General features: G+C 44.8%; 1 protein-coding gene across 1 annotated transcript in view; it reads left to right on the plus strand.

Moving 5' to 3' along the window:
• Nucleotides 1-19623, plus strand: part of CTU2 (cytosolic thiouridylase subunit 2) — a 94511-nt gene that overhangs the window by 27646 nt on the left and 47242 nt on the right. The window contains exons 7-10 of the mRNA XM_069217105.1: nucleotides 1636-1949; nucleotides 4804-4939; nucleotides 10773-10904; nucleotides 12282-12373. Of these exons, the coding sequence (XP_069073206.1) occupies nucleotides 1636-1949; nucleotides 4804-4939; nucleotides 10773-10904; nucleotides 12282-12373 (674 nt within the window). The remainder of the gene's footprint in view (nucleotides 1-1635; nucleotides 1950-4803; nucleotides 4940-10772; nucleotides 10905-12281; nucleotides 12374-19623) is intronic.

Below are 19623 nucleotides of genomic sequence, written 5' to 3' on the forward strand. Positions count from 1 at the left end.
TGCCCCCAACACCTCTGTTTCCAAGATGGCAGGGGTCTGGGACACACTGGAGGAGCTCTGGGCACCTCCCCTTGGAGGTAATGGTCAGGGGAGTGGTCACTCCCCCTTCCTTTGTCCAGTTTCGTGCCAGAGCAGGGCTGGGGGATCCCTGAACCGGTGTAGACTGGCTTATGCAGAGATGGGCACCATCTGTGCCCATCAAAGCATTTCCAGAGGCTGGGGGAGGCTACTCCTCCCCAGCCCTTCACACCTATTTCCAAAAGGAGAGGGTGTAACACCCTCTCTCAGAGGAAATCCTTTGTTCTGCCTTCCTGGGCCAGGGCTGCCTGGACCCCAGGAGGGCAGAAACCTGTCTGAGGGGTTGGCAGCAGCAGCTGCAGTGGAGACCCCGGAAAGGCAGTTTGGCAGTACCCAGGTACTGTGCTAGAGACCCAGGGGATCATGGAATTGTCCCCCCAATACCAGAATGGTATTGGGGTGACAATTCCATGATCTTAGACATGTTACATGGCCATGTTTGGAGTTACCATTGTGACGCTATACATAGGTAGTGACCTATGTATAGTGCACACGTGTAATGGTGTCCCTGCACTCACAAAGTCTGGGGAATTTGCCCTGAACGATGTAGGGGAACCTTGGCTAGTGCCAGGGTGCCCACAAACTAAGTAACTTTGCACCCAACCTTCACCAGGTGAAGGTTAAACATATAGGTGACTTATAAGTTACTTAAGTGCACTGGTAAATGGCTGTGAAATAACGTGGACGTTATTTCACGCAGGCTGCACTGGCAGGCCTGTGTAAGAATTGTCAGAGCTCCCTGTGGGTGGCAAAAGAAATGCTGCAGCCCATAGGGATCTCCTGGAACCCCCAATACCCTGGGTACCTCAGTACCATATACTAGGGAATTATATGGGTGTACCAGTATGCCAATGTGAATTGGTAAATTTAGTCACTAGCCTGTTAGTGACAAATTTGGAAAGCAGAGAGAGCATAACCATTGAGGTTCTGGTTAGCAGAGCCTCAGTGAGACAGTTAGGCATTACACAGGGAACACATACAGGGCACATACTTATGAGCACTGGGGCCCTGCCAGGCAGGGTCCCAGTGACACATAGACTAAAACAACATATGTACAGTGAAATATGGGGGTAACATGCCAGGCAAGAAGATACTTTCCTACAGATGCCCGATCAAGGCCTTTCCTGGATTAGGTGGTGTGCCAATGTTTTGCTTAATTTTTCAAATCCAGTTCTCCAAAAATATTTCAGCTTGGTGTATTATTACCTCTTAAGTTAAGAATCCCTCCACATACCCCCACAGAGAACCCAACACATCTACAAGAATATCTATCAGAAATGTATGCAATTGGAACGGGTTATAATTAAGTAGATATTCTGAGTAATATTGTATTCTTCCTAGATTAGAACTCACAGGGAACAAATGCATTGATTTAATTTGTTCCAATTCCTCATTTAAAATTCAGGCCCTATTCTCTCAGCCCACAGTACAGGAATTTTGGCATCACCTGTCTTTATTAATAAATGAAATAGTTCATACACATGTCTACAAGGGCCTTGTGAAAACCCTCAAAAAGTGTGTAGTTTGCTAAATTATGTTTTTTCTTTCCAACTGCAGGCCTTTAAATTGCCTGGCTCAGTATTGCAGTTCCATACACCAGGGTCTAGGAACAATTACAAGGAAGCTGTTGATGGATTCATACAACACCAGCAGAGCTTGCATAGCACAGCAAATGAGGTAACACTGACACAGGTCGAAGAGAGGCTGACCCAGCTCAGCACAGAAGACCCAGAGAGGCAAGATGTGGATTTCACATTACCAGAGTCCACAAAAAATCCGCCCCCATCATCTGTCCACACCCAAAGGTTGATCGATCTTTTCAGCGCTGTGACAACATTGACTGCTAGAGAGGAACTCTTACAGAAATTACGGTGAGCCATTTTATATATTTTCTAACTATATAAGAGCATTCATTTCCTTTACCAATTTTTGCCCAAAGATTTATGTACTTTTGTTTCACATGTGAGGTCCATCCACATTATTTGGCCATTTAGAATTCATTACCAAGACAATGGACACTTGCTATCGAAGTATAACTACATGCAAAAGCATAAATTCACCCTCCTGCAGTAATCAGATGAACTGAGTTGTGTGTGGAGCTTTATTTTAGGATGCAGACAGTTCAAAGGTTTGCAAACTGATTGCAGGATGTGTATTGCCAATGAGGTATGGTTTATCATATTTTCAATCATTTATTCTTCCCAAACATTTTACTTCAAAAGAGGATGCAAATGTCAATAAAAAGTAGTTTGGAGCTCATATTAGTCCGCCTGAAAGATACGAAATTTTCGTAATATTTTAAATAATCATTTTGATGTGCTTCTATTCAGTTCATGAAGGTTGTTCTCCTAGATTTCCAATATCAATCAGTCATGGAGGATATCTCAGTTTTTTTCTTGGGCTTTAGTGGTTTAGTGAAGTAGATGGACGTAGAAAACAATCATGTACCCAGTGCTCTCTGTACGAGAAGTCAAAGCACTTAATTAATGAGATTCAGTAAAACATACAGTTTAATGGTCGGTGGTGGCCCTAAAGCTGTCCATTCCTTCTTCCTCATGCGAAGGGAGCTGTTTTGCTTGACTCTAACACAACCACTGCTAAGAACGATCATCATCCAGTAGCAAGAGCAACCTTATTTATCTGCTCATATTGTGTATGCAGTTTCTTAGGTGCTCCTGATCAGCATGCCTCTAGCCATGCTTTTTAGGTTGAGCGTGGAAGCGCTTTGACCTGTTGTAAGTATTGTGGGCTTTTAACTGCGCTCGCCTCACGCCCATCACTTTCACTGGTTTGTGGGCTTGCCTTTCGAAAATCCCTCAGTGTCATTGGTAATTGCTTTACGTTTATGCCGCATGAGGCTGTTTTGTTACCGCCTTGCAAACTGACCCTGTTACATGGATGATTGCCAATATACTTTAGCATGGGTGATTTTTTTTTTTTCTTTTGTCTCTTCCCTTTGTGTTCCATGGCAGACATGGCCCTCACGGCGCCAGTAGTACAAAGTCCATCGGTTGTATTGGAGCGCTAATCACATTGTTCACACTGTTACCTAATCAGTCATTTCTTTTGGTTCTCCACTTCACGCTCCATAGCTTTCCCAAAAACACTTATAATTGATAAATGCTTTACTAAAAACCACAGAAATCTGCAACACAGCTCTCTCTGCACAGCAGGAGAGCCAATACTACAATATTCACTGTACTTGGGAAAAGTCGCCCCATAATGCTTTGCAAGTATTCTTTTTCAAAACCTTTTTGCCTATAACTCAGCCTATGGAGGCCCTAGGACAATGGGACCACCACCGAAATGTTCAACATGACGCACTCTTTCTGACCCCAAAATAATAACCCTCCCACCATTCAGAACCGTTTTAAGCTATCTTATGGCTGGAACATTTGTTTTACATCTTGGAGTAGTTTCTGTTCGAAGGGCCTTAGTATTGCAGTAGGTCTGCTAGACCTGAAAATGTGTGCACTATGCCTTCCTTCTACGGGCTACATATATGGTTGCATTACAATACTTTATGCCATTCTATTTTCATGTGGTTATGCCTTCAAGGGGCTAATTATATGGTTACATGACCATGTTTCTTAAACATGATATTTCATTTGTGATGTCCTGTAGGGGTTTTTCTGAGCATTACAGTCAACATTCTACAATATTTGCTACACTCGGTCATCCCTTAATGCTTTGCAGGGCACTTTTTTACCAAACATTTTTGCTCATAATTCGGCCTGTTGTGAACAATAGGACCACCTTCAAAACGTTCACCACAACCTGCCTTTTCTGTCTGGATCATCTCTGGGTCCCCACACTAGGTTAGTGAGGACCCCAAAATAGTAACCCCTTCCTCCATTCCGTGTCTTTGTAATCTCTTTAAGGGCTGGAACATTTGTATTACAGCTGAGAGGAGTTTGTGTTTTAAGGGACTTGTTTGTAATATCATTGCAGTAGACCTGCTATCCCTGAAAATGTGTAATGCACTATGCCCTCTATGGGCTAACTATATGGTTACGCTCCAGTACTTTCAGTAATTTTCTTTTCTTGTGGTTATACTCTCTAGGTGCAAACTATATGGTAACATGACCATGTTTCTTACAAATGCTATTTTCATTGTGGTGTTCTCTAAGTGCTGTTCTGAGCATTACAATCTAATGACAAACATTTGTTTCTGATAATGGTTTTAATTGGGCTCACTTGATAATTGTATATGTTTTATTAATCTCTCCTTAGTGCAATTATGACCATAATTCAGATCAGCTTAACATCCTTATTACACAATGACTGTTTGAACTCTTTTGATATGTTTGGGTGACTCTTCTAGTTAATTTCTCTTGTTACTCCTCCGTGGCTGTCTTGTTTTGGGAATTGTGTTAGCCAGTCAGCAACTCTGATAGTGGGGTGGTGAAAGTGGTATTCTTTTGGAATTAGCATGACAGATTTAAATTAGGATGCTAAATGTCAGCAGTTTAATTTTTGGCTGCACATAGAGGAAGAAGCTAAATGGAAGTGCTTTGGTTATATGCAGAGCTACTGGAATTATGTGGCAGGAAAATACGGAATTATGAAGCAGGGTTGACCAATTTATGTGGCAACAAAAGTCCACTTATGAATTTACAACTTCAGTAGCTCTAACTCAAGCAAATGTGAGACCCGTTGCATTGCAAATGCTTGTTTTTTGTTATATCATTTCATGTATTTTGTCCTATTATTTATGCATTCCAGGACTCACCTAATCCTTCACACAGCGAGAACTCATGGATACTCCAAGGTGATGATGGGAGACAGCTGCACGCGGCTTGCCATCAAGTCTATGACCAACATCTCCCTGGGCCGTGGTGCCTTTCTTGCCACAGACACTGTAAGACCATAAGGCTATTGTAGGGGGAGACAGGAGAAATGCATAGGTGTTGCTGACCAGTGATCTCATGTCCTTTGAGAACATTTCTATGTGACTGAACTAACCTTCAGAATCCCTTGTACCCCCACGCTCTGTGTGCCTCTGTTATCTTCTTACTGTAATGCCGTACACCCACCCAACCCAAGCCCAGGTGTCTGTACTTGCACTGTCACACCCTTGCAGTGAACGCTGCTGCATGGGCTCCTGTGTTCTTCTGACATCGTCATTTATGTCTCAGAAAATAGGACTTGTTTATATTTTTGTAAAATATGACTCAATATGTCGAAGTGAAAATTATAAAAATGTAAAAAGCACAGTTGCCTATTTTTTCATGTTTTATCCTGCGTTGTTTTCTTAAATCAGAAAATGTTTCTGTATTTCCTTGTCCTTGGAGTAAAGTCGAGTCAGTTTCTTTCAGACATTTAACCCTGTGTTTGAAAGGCATTTGATTTATCGCCATGGATGCAGTGTATCCTTTTAAAGCAGTGGCAAATGCACATGGGCACCATTTTATGATAGGTACACGTTTCTGCTGTACTGTTTGTGGTCTGAGCCTGTAGCAGTGCCATCTCCTAAGTCCCCTAAAGAGTATTTTTATCCACCACAAGTTAAATGTATATTTTTTGTGATGGTAGCAGCACTCGTTACCATTTCTTGCATCATTGTAAAGCTTTTTACTGTAGCATAATGTGTAAGCAGGTAAGGTAGCTCAGTGTGCAAGTAAATGCTGTAAAGGGCTAGATGTAACCCGCTGATGAACAGTTCAACTGCGGGTATCACTGATTTGTGTAACCACTTTTAGTGTTAAAAAAAAAAAAAAAGTGGCAAGGGAAAACTTGTTAGTGGTTTGCAGCAAACAAAGCTAATGATATTTGAATTAGTATTTTGTCAGTCGCAGTGAACCATGAGTACTTAATTGTGAATGGGTAGTGCTTTCATTGTTTCTCTTTAAACTTTCGTGGACTTGATTAGATTTTGTTGGGTGTGTCACAGGTACATGAATCTGGTTGTGTTGCTGTATATCTGATAATTGTATGGAGGGCAACAGCCGCTAAAGTGTTGTCTTGTCTAGGAATATTTGCAAGCTGCTATATACATACGTGGTTAGAAAAATACCTGATTTAGGGCAGCAGTATCCAACCTTTCCTGTAGCGAGAGCTGCTTCTGATCAGTGAAAATCATTGTGAGCTACTAAAGGCCAAACAACTCGTGCATTGCTCCCAGAGCCCCCCCCCCCGCAGCCATCGTCATTGACTTTAAGCCTAAATCCATATATACAGTTCATTACATTGTATCCCCCTATGAAAATGTCACCATGATTAGCATATGTATCACATTTAGAGGCATGTTCTGTGGCTGTTTACTAGACCCCATCACAGACAATAGGGAACATTACTGAGAGACCTAGCTGTGGCAGCATCTCTTGCCATGGGACATATTGCAGCCACTGCAAGCCTGAGAAAGTTCGGAGTCAGGTGTGTACATTGCAAATACCCAAAGGTAAAACAAGGCAGAGCGTGCGCTCCTTAAATAAAGTGGATGCAATATTTTCCACATGGGAATCAAGGATGTTGAGCCTACACCGAGACTTGAACCTGGTTCTCCAGTTCCAAATTTCAGCAGCCCTGACCATAGCGCCGCATCCACTTTCAGACTCGCTTCTCCCTCTCAATTAACACACACCAAAAATAAGCACAAATCAGTTAACACTTCTAGTATGGAAAAAAGATGAATAAATCCAAAACAAATTAGGCTGTTCAATGCATCTAAATGCCCATACAGCTAATACAACTAAAACTGTGAATTACATAATAAACTCTGAAGTTGAACAGGGATTTCAGTAGCTCCTGCCACCACCACAGTTCCAAGTGTTTGTCAAAATAATTCACATCACATCACACCAAGAGGTAGGCACCTGATTGGGGAAGTCCCAAAAAAGCAGACAAGTAATTTGCGAGGGGCAAATATATAGTAGCCAGAGGATGATTTGAGTGAAGTGCCTAGTGGCACTGCTATAACTTAATCATCGCGGTTAAGACCGGGTAGTCGCAAAGATTAAATTAAAGAAGTGGTTCTCATTTTTTTAAATAAATAAAATACGTCTGACATTTTACATTTCTCAAAACGTTTCACACTGTTTTAAAAAAAAAAAAATATATATATATATATAAAATGAAGTACCTCTCACATGATGGAAGTTATGGCACCTCAGAGCCTGAAACTGGTTGTGCTCTTGTGCTGAGCACAGCACCTCCAACACAATATGCAAACCAGAGTCCCAGGACTTATAACGAGGCTGCAGTGTCAAGGTTGCCTCTTAGGCCAGACAGGTTAGAAGTGCAGTAGTTAACTGCAGAAAGGAGATGGCACGGTTCCTGGCTGGCAGTCTAATATGGGCTTTCGACAGTTATGTCACCCACTTCTCCACTGCCCCCCTTGCTGCGCCTAAGCTCAATTCAGCCAGTCTGAGCAGCTGGTGTGGGTGAGGACAGAGAAGCACTGCAAAGAGGCCTCAAATTAAACAAGACCATAAATACAGGCTAAAACATGGCTAAATGGGAGATGTCTGGCCATAAGCTACTCAAAGGGTGTTGATGAACTACTGGTAGCTCGCGATTGACAGGTTGGAGATCCCTGATTTAGGGTGGTTCCTACAGGAAGAGTTTATTCTAATGCATGAGATCCAGAAAAGTGCTCTGCTTGTGTGGCAGACATGTTACTGAAATTAGGCCTGCAGATGCCACAGAGAAGTGTCTTAGATTGTTAGGGGTTGAGTGTATTGCATACCTCTCCTGAGGTATCCACAAGACTGTTTGTTATTAAAGGGCCTGCTAAGCTGGAGTTGCAAGCGTTTTATTAAATTCAGTCTTAAATAACTTAGTCTTTTTCAGTGTTAGTGAAAACTTCTAACTTGTCAACCAAGAGGTAAGACTCCAAGGTGCACATAATGTCTCAGGCATCGGATACACTTTCAGGTTCACAATTGAGTGAATGCCTATGCTCAGTTTCACCTTAACTATAAATTGTAGAAGTGATTTTAATTTACTCATGCCTAAACACTCTTGTTGGACTCTGGGGTGTGAGGTTGCATGTAGGGTTGATTCAGATGAAAGATGTAGAGGGGTTGAGAATTACTAAGGCCTGCGTGCCAAAAGTTAATCATCCAGATGTAAGTGCATAGGTTGTTAAGTACTACTTGTGCCTAAACTTGACATGTATCCCCGAAATGCGATTCCATGGAACCTGACTAATGTGCTCTAAAAAAAAAAAAAAAACAGATACATCCACCATTCTGCACAGGTGCCTGAAAATTATGCAGACATAAAATCCCCAGTAAAGTTCATCCAGATGTGAATTACAGAGATGACTGCCAGTCAGGTCTTCTTACCTCCATCGGAACCCCCCAGATGATTATACATGGGGTAAATACCCCATTTGGTCCTCCCAAGATGGCTGAAAATTATTAGGTTTCAGTAATCCACCCAGATGTGAGAAGGCTAGTTGGCTGAGAATTAAGGAGGAAACCTGGTTGTGAAGCTGTAGAAGTCTCCAATCATGCGTGGCCTTCCAGGTGTGATTGCTCAGATTTGGCTCTTGAATGGTTACTATCTTTCCATTTGGCTGTGGCTTCACTGGCACGTGGTCTTTGAGTTTATGCAACTGTTGGTGATTGCCGATGCTATTACCACTTTCCATATGCTGTTTTACTCCCTGGTACCTGGGGAAAAAGGTGGGAAGCACATTCTGGAATGTTGTTGTGGGCCATTGGTTTCGACACTGTTGATCCCGGTGGTGGTTTCAGTGAGACTGTTCAAGACTGCATGTGCAGGTTAGAAGATGGTGGATGGTGCAGCTTGTGGCTGATAGTTTTGCAGTCCGGTCATGAAGCTGAGAGAGGCTAACCTTCGTTGTTAGGTGGTCACTGTCTGATGTAGTGGATGGACACTGCTACACCTTGTTACAACTTCAGTGACATTTCCACTAACAGTTTTGGCATAGGATTAGGAAAGAAGGGGAGACTGTGATGGTGTAAAGCAACTTGCCAACCTTAGTTCATTCTTTGAAGATAAGGTCAGAGAGTGACAGACTGGTTATGGGAAGTAGCTAGTAAATACACAACACAAGAAGTAGCAAGGCATAAATCTGTAGGTGAGACATTGAAACCTCTTATTTTGGATATATCAGGCTTGCTGATAAATGGATATGTGAAAAATTCCTCAACCGTAACTGAAGGTTCACATCATTGCTGGCAAGTCCTAGATACTTATGGCTACTTGAAGGAGTGATTGCTAAAAACTGAAGCTTGAACGATGCGATGGCTCAGCAACACCACCTCTCCTCTCGCCTTCTCCGTAAGGGGAGTCTGAGATGTAAGAGAGAGCTAGTCCTGATTGCGTAGTACTAGTTTGCTGGCCCTGCTTCTCGATCCTGTGAAGCATCTCCACACTCGTTTCAGGCCACGTGCTGTGCAGTGTCTGACGGCACGGTAAGATGTTCCAGAAACAAAATATTTCTGACCGCTGCATGTCCCGAACTCAGTCTGCATTCACACTAGTTCACCAGATTCCCACAAACCATTGAAATCAGTACAAGCCAATTGACACACATTACACAAGAAAAGTAGTGCATTCCTTTATTACCACCAACCCATCATCATTATTAAACAGTAACCAACAAATAGCATGTATCTGGCTGCTGAGCAGCAAAGAAAGAGGAAGTGCCTTTTCTTGGAGACTGGTTAAGTCCTGACATAGAATCCATAGCAGCACCACTAATTCATAGTTTTTTCCATATTTAGTAAAAGGTCATACAATTCTGTTGAAACGAGTATTCAGCAGACTGCATTTACCACCATAAAACAAACCCGGTGTCAGTGTGGCACAAGTGATGGGCATATCATAGGTTGTATTGGTAAATTTATAGGAAGTGTTACCCAAGTTAAATAAAGGCCACCTGTATTTTACTCAAGATTTTCATTGCTGCCCAGAGCAGTGTTTGATAAAAGGTTTTGACTGTTATAGGACATTGATTTATTTTTAAAATATTTGTGCTTCATCTTGTTAAGAAGAGCAGTCTCCTTCTACTACAAGAGTAATGAAATTTAGATGGTGATCAGTTTTTAAATGAAAAAGTATTCAGGATCCACCCATGTGGTGGTGTAGTGGTGACTGATCAAAATACACAATTATTAATCAAGTAGGAGGTAGTTGTGTCCTCTTTCTACTTTTTCTGTCATGTATTTTAGAATAAATTGTTATAATGTGATTCTTTTTCTTTCTTGGATTGTTCTACATATATTGGGATTGTTTTAATTAGCAATGCCCAATGAAGCGAAATGATTAGGCCAAAATGCCCCAGTCTACTCCACCCTGACAAAATGAAGGGCTGGCTGCAGATTGTACAGTCTGAGCTCTGCCTCGAAGAGATTGCTTTAATCTGTAAGCTTTAATTACCTGTTCTGTGCCATTGCTGTTGAGATCACAGCAAGTGAAACACTTTGTCCAGGCATCCATCTAACCTGCAGTCCACATGCCTAATCCACAACCAGCTAATCTAGTGCTCCAGCCTCCAAGGCTGGTTTGCTGAGCCCCACCAAACTGATTGTAATAGCACCAGCCAATCACAGCACCTAAAAGGCAACTATGACAGCAAGCAGGATACAAAAACAAGTTTATTTAGATAAATCCAAATCTTTCTGCCCCTAGATATTTTAAAAATGGGGATATATTCTGCAGTATGACTGCACAGTAAGACCCCTGCATCCATCCTCACTCCATCCTTTTTTTGATTGCAGGGCTTTTCGGATGAGCGCCATGGGGATGTGGTGGTGGTGCGGCCCATGAGGGACTACTCGCTGAAGGAGATCTCCTACTACAACCACATGTTTGGTGTGCAGAGTATCTTTATCCCAGGTCTGGACACGAAGGTGAGAATGAACAGATTAGTCTTTAAACCCATGCCTTTCTCAAGCACATGTATAGGTTTATGTCAGTCTGTTCATGTGCACGTGCAGTGTGTCTTTACTGGAGCTTCAGTCATTGCAGCCCTAATGAGCCAGCAACAATGGGTGCTTATTTCACAGTCTGTGCAAATCACAATTTTGACAAAGTGGGACATAGTAATGGCACGCTTTGCAACAATATAAATGCATCACATTTTGCTACTTGTCACATACTCACTGCTATTTGAAGGGAGCAGGAATTTTTTTCATTGGCCTTTTCATGTCTGTAAGACTATTGTTTTTTTGTTTTTTTTTAAATGTGTAATGCTGTTCCAATTTCACATTTTTCATTCAGAACATAAATGCCATCCCTTTGAAAAGAGATCCGAGCAACTGTCAAACAGGAGGTAGACACCAGCTGCATAGTCGAACATGAGAATAGCATCTCACCAGCAGGGTGCAGACAAAACACAAGCATTCAATGGACACAAGATGGACTTACAAACACGAGAAACAGGCCAGCACCAGTGATAAATGACAGATTACAAACATTAATCAGAACTGGAAGACGAATGCAGAAACATAAGATGCAGGGGGGATAGATGGGCAAAATGGACAGACTTCAATAATGTCCACTCATTTCTAGCAATAGTTAGTGTCAATCTCGAATCCAGAGCTTCACTTGCTAAATTTGGGTTTGTGTTTGTGACTACAGTATTCCTTTTTCGAAAGGCGATGAGGAGTGATCGAGATAGCTGGCTCAAGCTGCTTTTCTATATATTGAGGTGAAACAGCTTTGGTGATTGAAGGGTCAACGAAAGCCAGTGTATAACCAGAGCGTTTGTGTTCCCAGCGTTTCTCTTTACTTTATTTCAGTCAGTTAATCAGAGTTGGGGCTGTGGTCTAGTACCTAAGTTCTGGATTGTGAAAATGGTAGCACTAGGTTTCGATACTGACTTTCAGCCCTAACCATGCTGTGAGAAAGGGTAAATCAATTTGGTCTGTAGCCAATTTCCATGTTTCCAAAAAATGGGAATATGATGTACTATATTGGATGTTTAAATCCATAGTGCATCCTACTTGGAAATATAGGCACCATTTGGACACCTTTTACAAATCCCTAGGGGAGGGAGAGGAGACATAGATTTCCTGTTCAACATGCAATAAAGGGTGGTTATATACCAGTACTTACTGCACCATTTTTTTTCCTAAGTAAATCCACATAGGAGCTAATGGCCTCTTGTTGTGCCCAATAGATGATTTTTCTATGCATGGTCTGAGGTCTGAGAGTTCCGGAATGGTTCTGTTGCTTTTTCATTAGCAGGTTTTAATTGTGTTTTATCTTCTCTTTGTACTTCCTAGGCTTCCGCCAAGGCGAGTATACACAGACTGACCGAGGATTTCATGACCAAGATTCAGGCCGACTTCCCATCCACCGTGAGCACCGTGTACAGGTAATGCAAGACCTTGACACCTCACAGCATGAGACAACTTTATTAGAAGGTGACTTCAGTTGAGCATACATGCATTGGGCATTCAGGATATAATACATTATTTTATGTTACCTAAAAATTAGATCTGGGGAGCAAGACTTATTTTATTCAGTAAAAGAACACCCAATGTACATCCTACTCCAATATGTGACCAACTTGCGTTCGTGCTTCAGGTATCGTTCATTCAGTGTCCTTGATATAGGCAGTTTACAGTTTTCCCTGTAGTAATGCCGATATGTGCGATGGGTGAGAATTATGCTCTGGGTGACTGCCTTTTGCACATTCATGCAGTCATTATAATTCATGGAATTATTTTTGAATGTTGGCCAGTTTCTTCGTAAGAAATTAAAACAAATCGTTCCAATGCGTTGCATCTAACAAGGCAATCGGTAGATCAGATCTAATTTTACTAAATGTTATCAAGAGGTAGTGACTACCAACATCTGTCTGTGAGCAGTATACCAACCTATCTATCTCTGAGAATATTTCAAGCAATGGGAATGGGCCTTCCCCACAACTTGTGACCCTTTTAATACAAGCACACAGTAATCCGGTCACATCTTCTGAGTTATAACAAATGATTGTGTTGGGAGCAAGATTCAGCCATGGAGATGTCTAGGAAAGGAATAAAGGGCTGGAACAGAACAAGAACAGTGCAAGTAAAATGGTGATAGAGTTTTAGAATGCAACCAGTTAGCTCTAAGAAAGGAAAAAATCCATTGTTGAGGAATGATTGTCCACAAGTAAATAAGCCCTCCAGCACGGATTCGCCATGAAAACAAATTACAGCTCATGCAGCTCTCCATCTCTTCCTGAGCTTAATGCATGTAAGTTTTCTTTAAAACCTTTTTGCAGGGAGCATTTCTCTTTCAAGCACCTTCATGCTTAACAAATAAAATTTTACTTCTTTAACCAAACCAAGGCTACTTCGGTGCACTGTCTGATCACTCACACCCTGGATGTCTCTTCCTCTTTATCCTGTTCACTGTGTGTGTGTGTAAAACTTGTGTGTAGCACCTTCAGTACTCTACTAGATAACATGGGCTAATCTGACCATGTCCTGGGATCTGGGTCCATGTGAGTGATAGGCTGCTGTGGGCAAGGAATGATGGCACTAGAGGAACTTGAATCTTTTTGACACTTCTGTGATACTTTTTTTTTTTTTTTTTTATAAAGATATTTTTTATTGATTTCAAACAGGTACAAAACCTAAATATGCATATCCACCAAACCAAAATAATGGAAAATGAAACATACAATTGGTAAAAGCATTGTGATATGAACTCCTTCCTTGGCACTAAACGATAAAACCTAAAGTAAAACAATATGTAATGAAAAAGTGTCAAGTACGAATTATAGAATGTAAGGAGCATATGGTATAATAGTGATTGGGACAACCGAGGTATGACCAGGGACCTGATTCTTTCAGGTTTAAGTTTTGTGGGCGCATAGTATGCGTGGACCAATGTGCCGTGTGGTGTCGAGTTTGGAAAGCTCCGCCCGACCTGTGGGTTATCGTCAAGTGAGGTGAAGGGGGTCGGAGGGAGCCCCTGTCTGGGGATTGCCCCCTCTGCGTGGACCCATCTGAGGTGAACCCTCCTCTGCAGCAGTCTCTGCCTCCCACGTGCCCTCCCACTTCCCCCATATCTTGTTATATTTGTTTGGGCATCCTCTGGCTTCATATACGGGTTTCTCACACATCGCACACCAATCAACCCCTCTCTTCCATTTGGACAGTGTGGAAGCTATTCCTGCCTTCCAATCCGTCATGATGTCCCTCTTTGCCACCAGACACGCCACACCACAAAGATACGGTCCGCTCTCCCTAAGTCCAGATCCCCCATAGCCCCCAGAAGGAGTGGGAGTGGGGCTGCCTCCACTTCCGTTTGTAGAACCCCGGAGATCTGTCTCGTTATTGTCCTCCAGTATGTCAATATGACGGGACAGTCCCAAACCATGTGGAAGAAGTCAGCGTCGGGGCTGGAGCATCGGGGGCAGGCGGAGGTGTGCCGTAGGCCCGTCCTGAAGAGCCTCAGAGGCGAGAGGTAGGCTGTGTGTAGGAAAAGTGTCTGGAGTACTCAAAATCGGGACGATATAGCTAGTGTCTTAGGGGCCATCAATGCATCTGTCCAGTCTGAATCTTCAATCGGGCTCACCCACTCCTCCCATCTCCGCCGAAGACCCGTAAGAGGGGGGGCTGTGTTAGCGAGTAAGGCACGATAAAGCTGGGAGATCCCTCCCCTACCCAGGTCTCCCATCAGGGTTCTTGCCTCCATAGGGCTATGTTCTGGGATGGCATCCCCTGGTTTAACATGTACCGAGAGCGCATGTCTTAGCTGTAGGTATTTGTGGAATTGAGTGTTATTTAGGGAGTATGATTCCCGGAGTTCTGCGAAGGATCTCATGTGTGATTCCCCCAGATGTCCCGAAGGGTAGATATCCCTATGATGTTCCACTTTCGGAATCCCTCTAATTTTGAGACCTCATGTAAGTGGGTCCCCTGCCACAGGGGAGTCTGTTGGGTAAGGCGTCCCCACCAACCCGTCACCCTTTGGGCCGCACGCCAGCCCAGCAGTACTATCTTCATGACATCCGGAGTGTCGAGGGGAACACGACCCCATATAGGACGTCAAAGACGCCAGAGTGACCAAGTGACTGAAGTTCACATCTATAGGCAGGGTCGCACGAGCCTCCTCCCAGCCAGTCGTTGATCACTAGGAGGTGCGTGGCTAGGTAGTAGAGGTATATATTTGAAATGCTTAGCCCTCCTTCATAGGTGTCTCTTTGGCATGTGGCTAAGGCCAGTCTAGGTCGGGAGCCATGCCACAGAAACCGACGAGCCACTGTGTCTGCCTCGACAAACCACTTTTGGGGGATTGGGTGTAGAAAGTTCTGTAGGAGGTATAGGAATCTGGGGAGTATCATCATTTTGTAGAGAGCTATTCTTCCCAATAGATTGAGGGGCAGGCTCATCCATCTCTTGAGATCAGCTCTAACTTTTTTGGTGAGCGGCGTGATGTTTAGTTCCCATGCCTGTTCGGGCAGTGAGGCTATGTGTATGCCTAAGTATATGAAGTTGTTTTTACGGATCGGGATATCACTTTGCCAATCGATGCACTCTCTAGAAGGGTGTAGAGGAATCAGGAGGGACTTACTGGGGTTCAAGGTCAGACCCGAGGCCTGAGAGAAAAGGCCCAAGAGTTCCAGGATCCAAGGACCGCTTGTGGCCGGGTTTGAGACGTAGACGAGCACGTCGTCCACATATAGTGCCACTCTGTCTTCAGGGCCCTCGGGCCATGCCCAACCCTCCATCAGGGGATCTTCTTGCAACAGCTTCGCCAGGGGTTCTATCACAAGGGCAAAGAGCAGCGGGGACAGGGGGCAGCCCTGGCGAGTACTGGACGAATGGGGAGTAAATCGGAGACCACCCCTTTCACCTGGACACGGGCCGTCGTGTTGGAGTAGAGTAATTTGACGAGACCTCAAAACTTTGGTACAATCCAGTTATGTCGGAGGACTTGTTCCAGGTAAGACCAGTCCAATTTATCGAAGGCCTTTTCAAAATCTAGGCGAAAAAGGGCCAGCGGTGACCGAGACAGGACTCCACGGTGTGCCAGAGCTGAGTGCAGTCGCCTAATGCAGTGTCTCGTGCTGCAGGATGGCATGAACCCGCATTGGTCAGAGTGGATTAACGAGGAGAGAACAGGCTTCAGTCTAGTGGTGAGTACTATTGCCAGCACTTTGATTTCGTGTTGAGTAGGGAAATGGGCCGGTATGCCAAGCAGTTGCGAGACGTAGGCTGAGTCTTTGGAATTACCACAATAGTGGCTTGGTCAATCCCAGGTGGGAAGTGGCCCACCCTCTCAGCCTCCTCGTACATGTTGAGGAGGTGGGTGCTTAATATGTCGCTACATCGACGGTAAAGTTCGGACGGAAAGCCGTCTGGGCCAGGGGTTTTGCCTGAGGATAATTTGGTTATTGCCTCTGCTATCTCTGCAAGGGTTAAGCCTGTGTCTAAGACCTCTTTAGTCCCCTGAGAGATCCGAGGAAGCACAACGTCCATCAGAAGGGGAGAATCTCTCTCTGCCAAGGGTTTGTGGCGTTCCGCGTACAACTACGGATAGTATGCGGCAAATGCCTGTGCAATGTCATCTGGGGATCTGACAAGTGTCCCTGACTCGCCAAGGATTTCCGGAATGACCCTGTCGGCTAGGGGTCTTGTGGCCAACCAGTGTAGGAGCTTCCCATTCTTGTCTCCCCAGCCATATATACGGACTGCCTTCGCTTTCCAGATATGTTTTGCAGATTCAAGTGCTAGGTGTTTGAGCTCTTCCCTAATCTTGGTGAGTTATCTCAGTGTGGAGGCGTGCAAGACTCCTGAGCCTTGGCGTTCGAGTCGTAATGCCTTGGCCTCCAAGGCCGATAGCTGTTCATCACAGGCGCGTTCCCGGATACGTACAAGATGTTTGGCATATCCCCGAAGGGTGGCCTTGCCCGTCGCCCATATTGTGCCTGGGGATTGCACAGAACCCAAGTTATGTTCATAATATTGGGAGAGGTGCTCTTCTGATTTCCTGGGTGTATTCGTCCTCTTGTAGGTGCCAGGCATTCAGGTGCCACATTGGGTGCCGGGTCGGGTCCTGAATTAAAGTCTCCACCCACCAGGGTGGCACCCTGTGGGAGGTCCGCCAGAACCGGGCGGAGCTCCCACAGGAATCTGTCGAAACCGGCCAGGGGCGCATAAGCACAAACAAAATTGCAGGGAGATCCGTGAAGCAGTCCGGACACCACCACGAATCTCCCTTGTGGGTCGGATTTCGTAGAAGTGACAACTATGGGCAATGAACGGTGGAGAAGAATGGCCACCCCCCTTGATCCACGTGTAAAGCCTGAATGGTAGACTTTATCATAACCCCCTCTCGCTAGCATGGGGCAGTGAGCGCCAAGGAGATGCGTCTCCTGCAGCAGGACCACTGACTGGGCATATTTACGGAGAGTGTTAAACACTGCGGACCTCTTCATTTTGTCCAGCAGACTATTAACGTTCCACGACAGTACTTGAGTTAGTGTGGGCCAATTCTCCATTCTGTCAACGCATCAGGGAATTGGGAACCCGGTAAGGGGTCCGAGTACGGTTGTCCCAGGCAAACAATAATAAGAAAAGCAAAAATAATAGCAACGACATGCAAAAGGAAACTTAATAAAATAATCTCTCTAAGTCTCTTTGTTAACTTCACACCCCCCAACTCTCCCCCCGCTCCATACTTCAACCCTGGAAGCATCTGTCGCCTGTAGGAAGTTGGCTCTGTATGCACTATTTCAAAGTAAGGAATAGTATGCACAGAGTCCAAGGGTTCCCCTTAGAGGTAAGATAGTGGCAAAAAGAGATAATACTAATGCTCTATTTTGTGGTAGTGTGGTCGAGCAGTAGGCTTATCCAAGGAGTAGTGTTAAGCATTTGTTGTACATACACATAGACAATAAATGAGGTACACACACTCAGAGACAAATCCAGCCAATAGGTTTTTGTATAGAAAAATATCTTTTCTTAGTTTATTTTAAGAACCACAGGTTCAAATTCTACATGTAATATCTTATTCGAAAGGTATTGCAGGTAAGTACTTTAGGAACTTCAAATCATCAAAATTGCATGTACACCTTTCAAGTTATTCACAAATAGCTGTTTCAAAAGTGGACACAGTGCAATTTTCACAGTTCCTAGGGGAGGTAAGTATTTGTTAGGTTAACCAGGTAAGTAAGACACTTACAGGGCTTAGTTCTTGGTCCAAGGTAGCCCACCGTTGGGGGTTCAGAGCAACCCCAAAGTCACCACACCAGCAGCTCAGGGCCGGTCAGGTGCAGAGTTCAAAGTGGTGCCCAAAACGCATAGGCTAGAATGGAGAGAAGGGGGTGCCCCGGTTCCGGTCTGCTTGCAGGTAAGTACCCGCGTCTTCGGAGGGCAGACCAGGGGGGTTTTGTAGGGCACCGGGGGGGACACAAGCCCACACAGAAATTTCACCCTCAGCAGCGCGGGGGCGGCCGGGTGCAGTGTAGAAACAGGCGTCGGGTTCGCAATGTTAGTCTATGAGAGATCTCGGGATCTCTTCAGCGCTGCAGGCAGGCAAGGGGGGGATTCCTCGGGGAAACCTCCACTTGGACACAGTATCAGAGTAGTCCTGGGGTCCCTCCTGAGGTGTTGGATCGCCACCAGCCGAGTCGGGGTCGCCGGGTGCAGTGTTGCAAGTCTCACGCTTCTTGCGGGGAGCTTGCAGGGTTCTTTAAAGTTGCTGGAAACAAAGTTGCAGCTTTTCTTGGAGCAGGTCCGCTGTCCTCGGGAGTTTCTTGTCTTTTCGAAGCAGGGGCAGTCCTCAGAGGATGTCGAGGTCGCTGGTCCCTTTGGAAGGCGTCGCTGGAGCAGGATCTTTGGAAGGCAGGAGACAGGCCGGTGAGTTTCTGGAGCCAAGGCAGTTGTCGTCTTCTGGTCTTCCGCTGCAGGGGTTTTCAGCTGGGCAGTCCTTCTTCTTGTAGTTGCAGGAATCTAATTTTCTAGGGTTCAGGGTAGCCCTTAAATACTAAATTTAAGGGCGTGTTTAGGTCTGGGGGGTTAGTAGCCAATGGCTACTAGCCCTGAGGGTGGGTACACCCTCTTTGTGCCTCCTCCCAAGGGGAGGGGGTCACAATCCTAACCCTATTGGGGGAATCCTCCATCTGCAAGATGGAGGATTTCTAAAAGTTAGAGTCACCTCAGCTCAGGACACCTTAGGGGCTGTCCTGACTGGCCAGTGACTCCTCCTTGTTTTTCTCATTATCTTCTCCGGCCTTGCCGCCAAAAGTGGGGCCTGGCCGGAGGGGGCGGGCAACTCCACTAGCTGGAGTGTCCTGCTGGGTTGGCACAAAGGAGGTGAGCCTTTGAGGCTCACCGCCAGGTGTGACAATTCCTGCCTGGGGGAGGTGTTAGCATCTCCACCCAGTGCAGGCTTTGTTACTGGCCTCAGAGTGACAAAGGCACTCTCCCCATGGGGCCAGCAACATGTCTCGGTTTGTGGCAGGCTGCTAAAACTAGTCAGCCTACACAGATAGTCGGTAAAGTTTCAGGGGGCACCTCTAAGGTGCCCTCTGGGGTGTATTTTACAATAAAATGTACACTGGCATCAGTGTGCATTTATTGTGCTGAGAAGTTTGATACCAAACTTCCCAGTTTTCAGTGTAGC

This window comes from Pleurodeles waltl, chromosome 12, assembly GCF_031143425.1.
Source record: "Pleurodeles waltl isolate 20211129_DDA chromosome 12, aPleWal1.hap1.20221129, whole genome shotgun sequence".
NCBI classification, from domain to species: Eukaryota; Metazoa; Chordata; class Amphibia; order Caudata; family Salamandridae; genus Pleurodeles; species Pleurodeles waltl.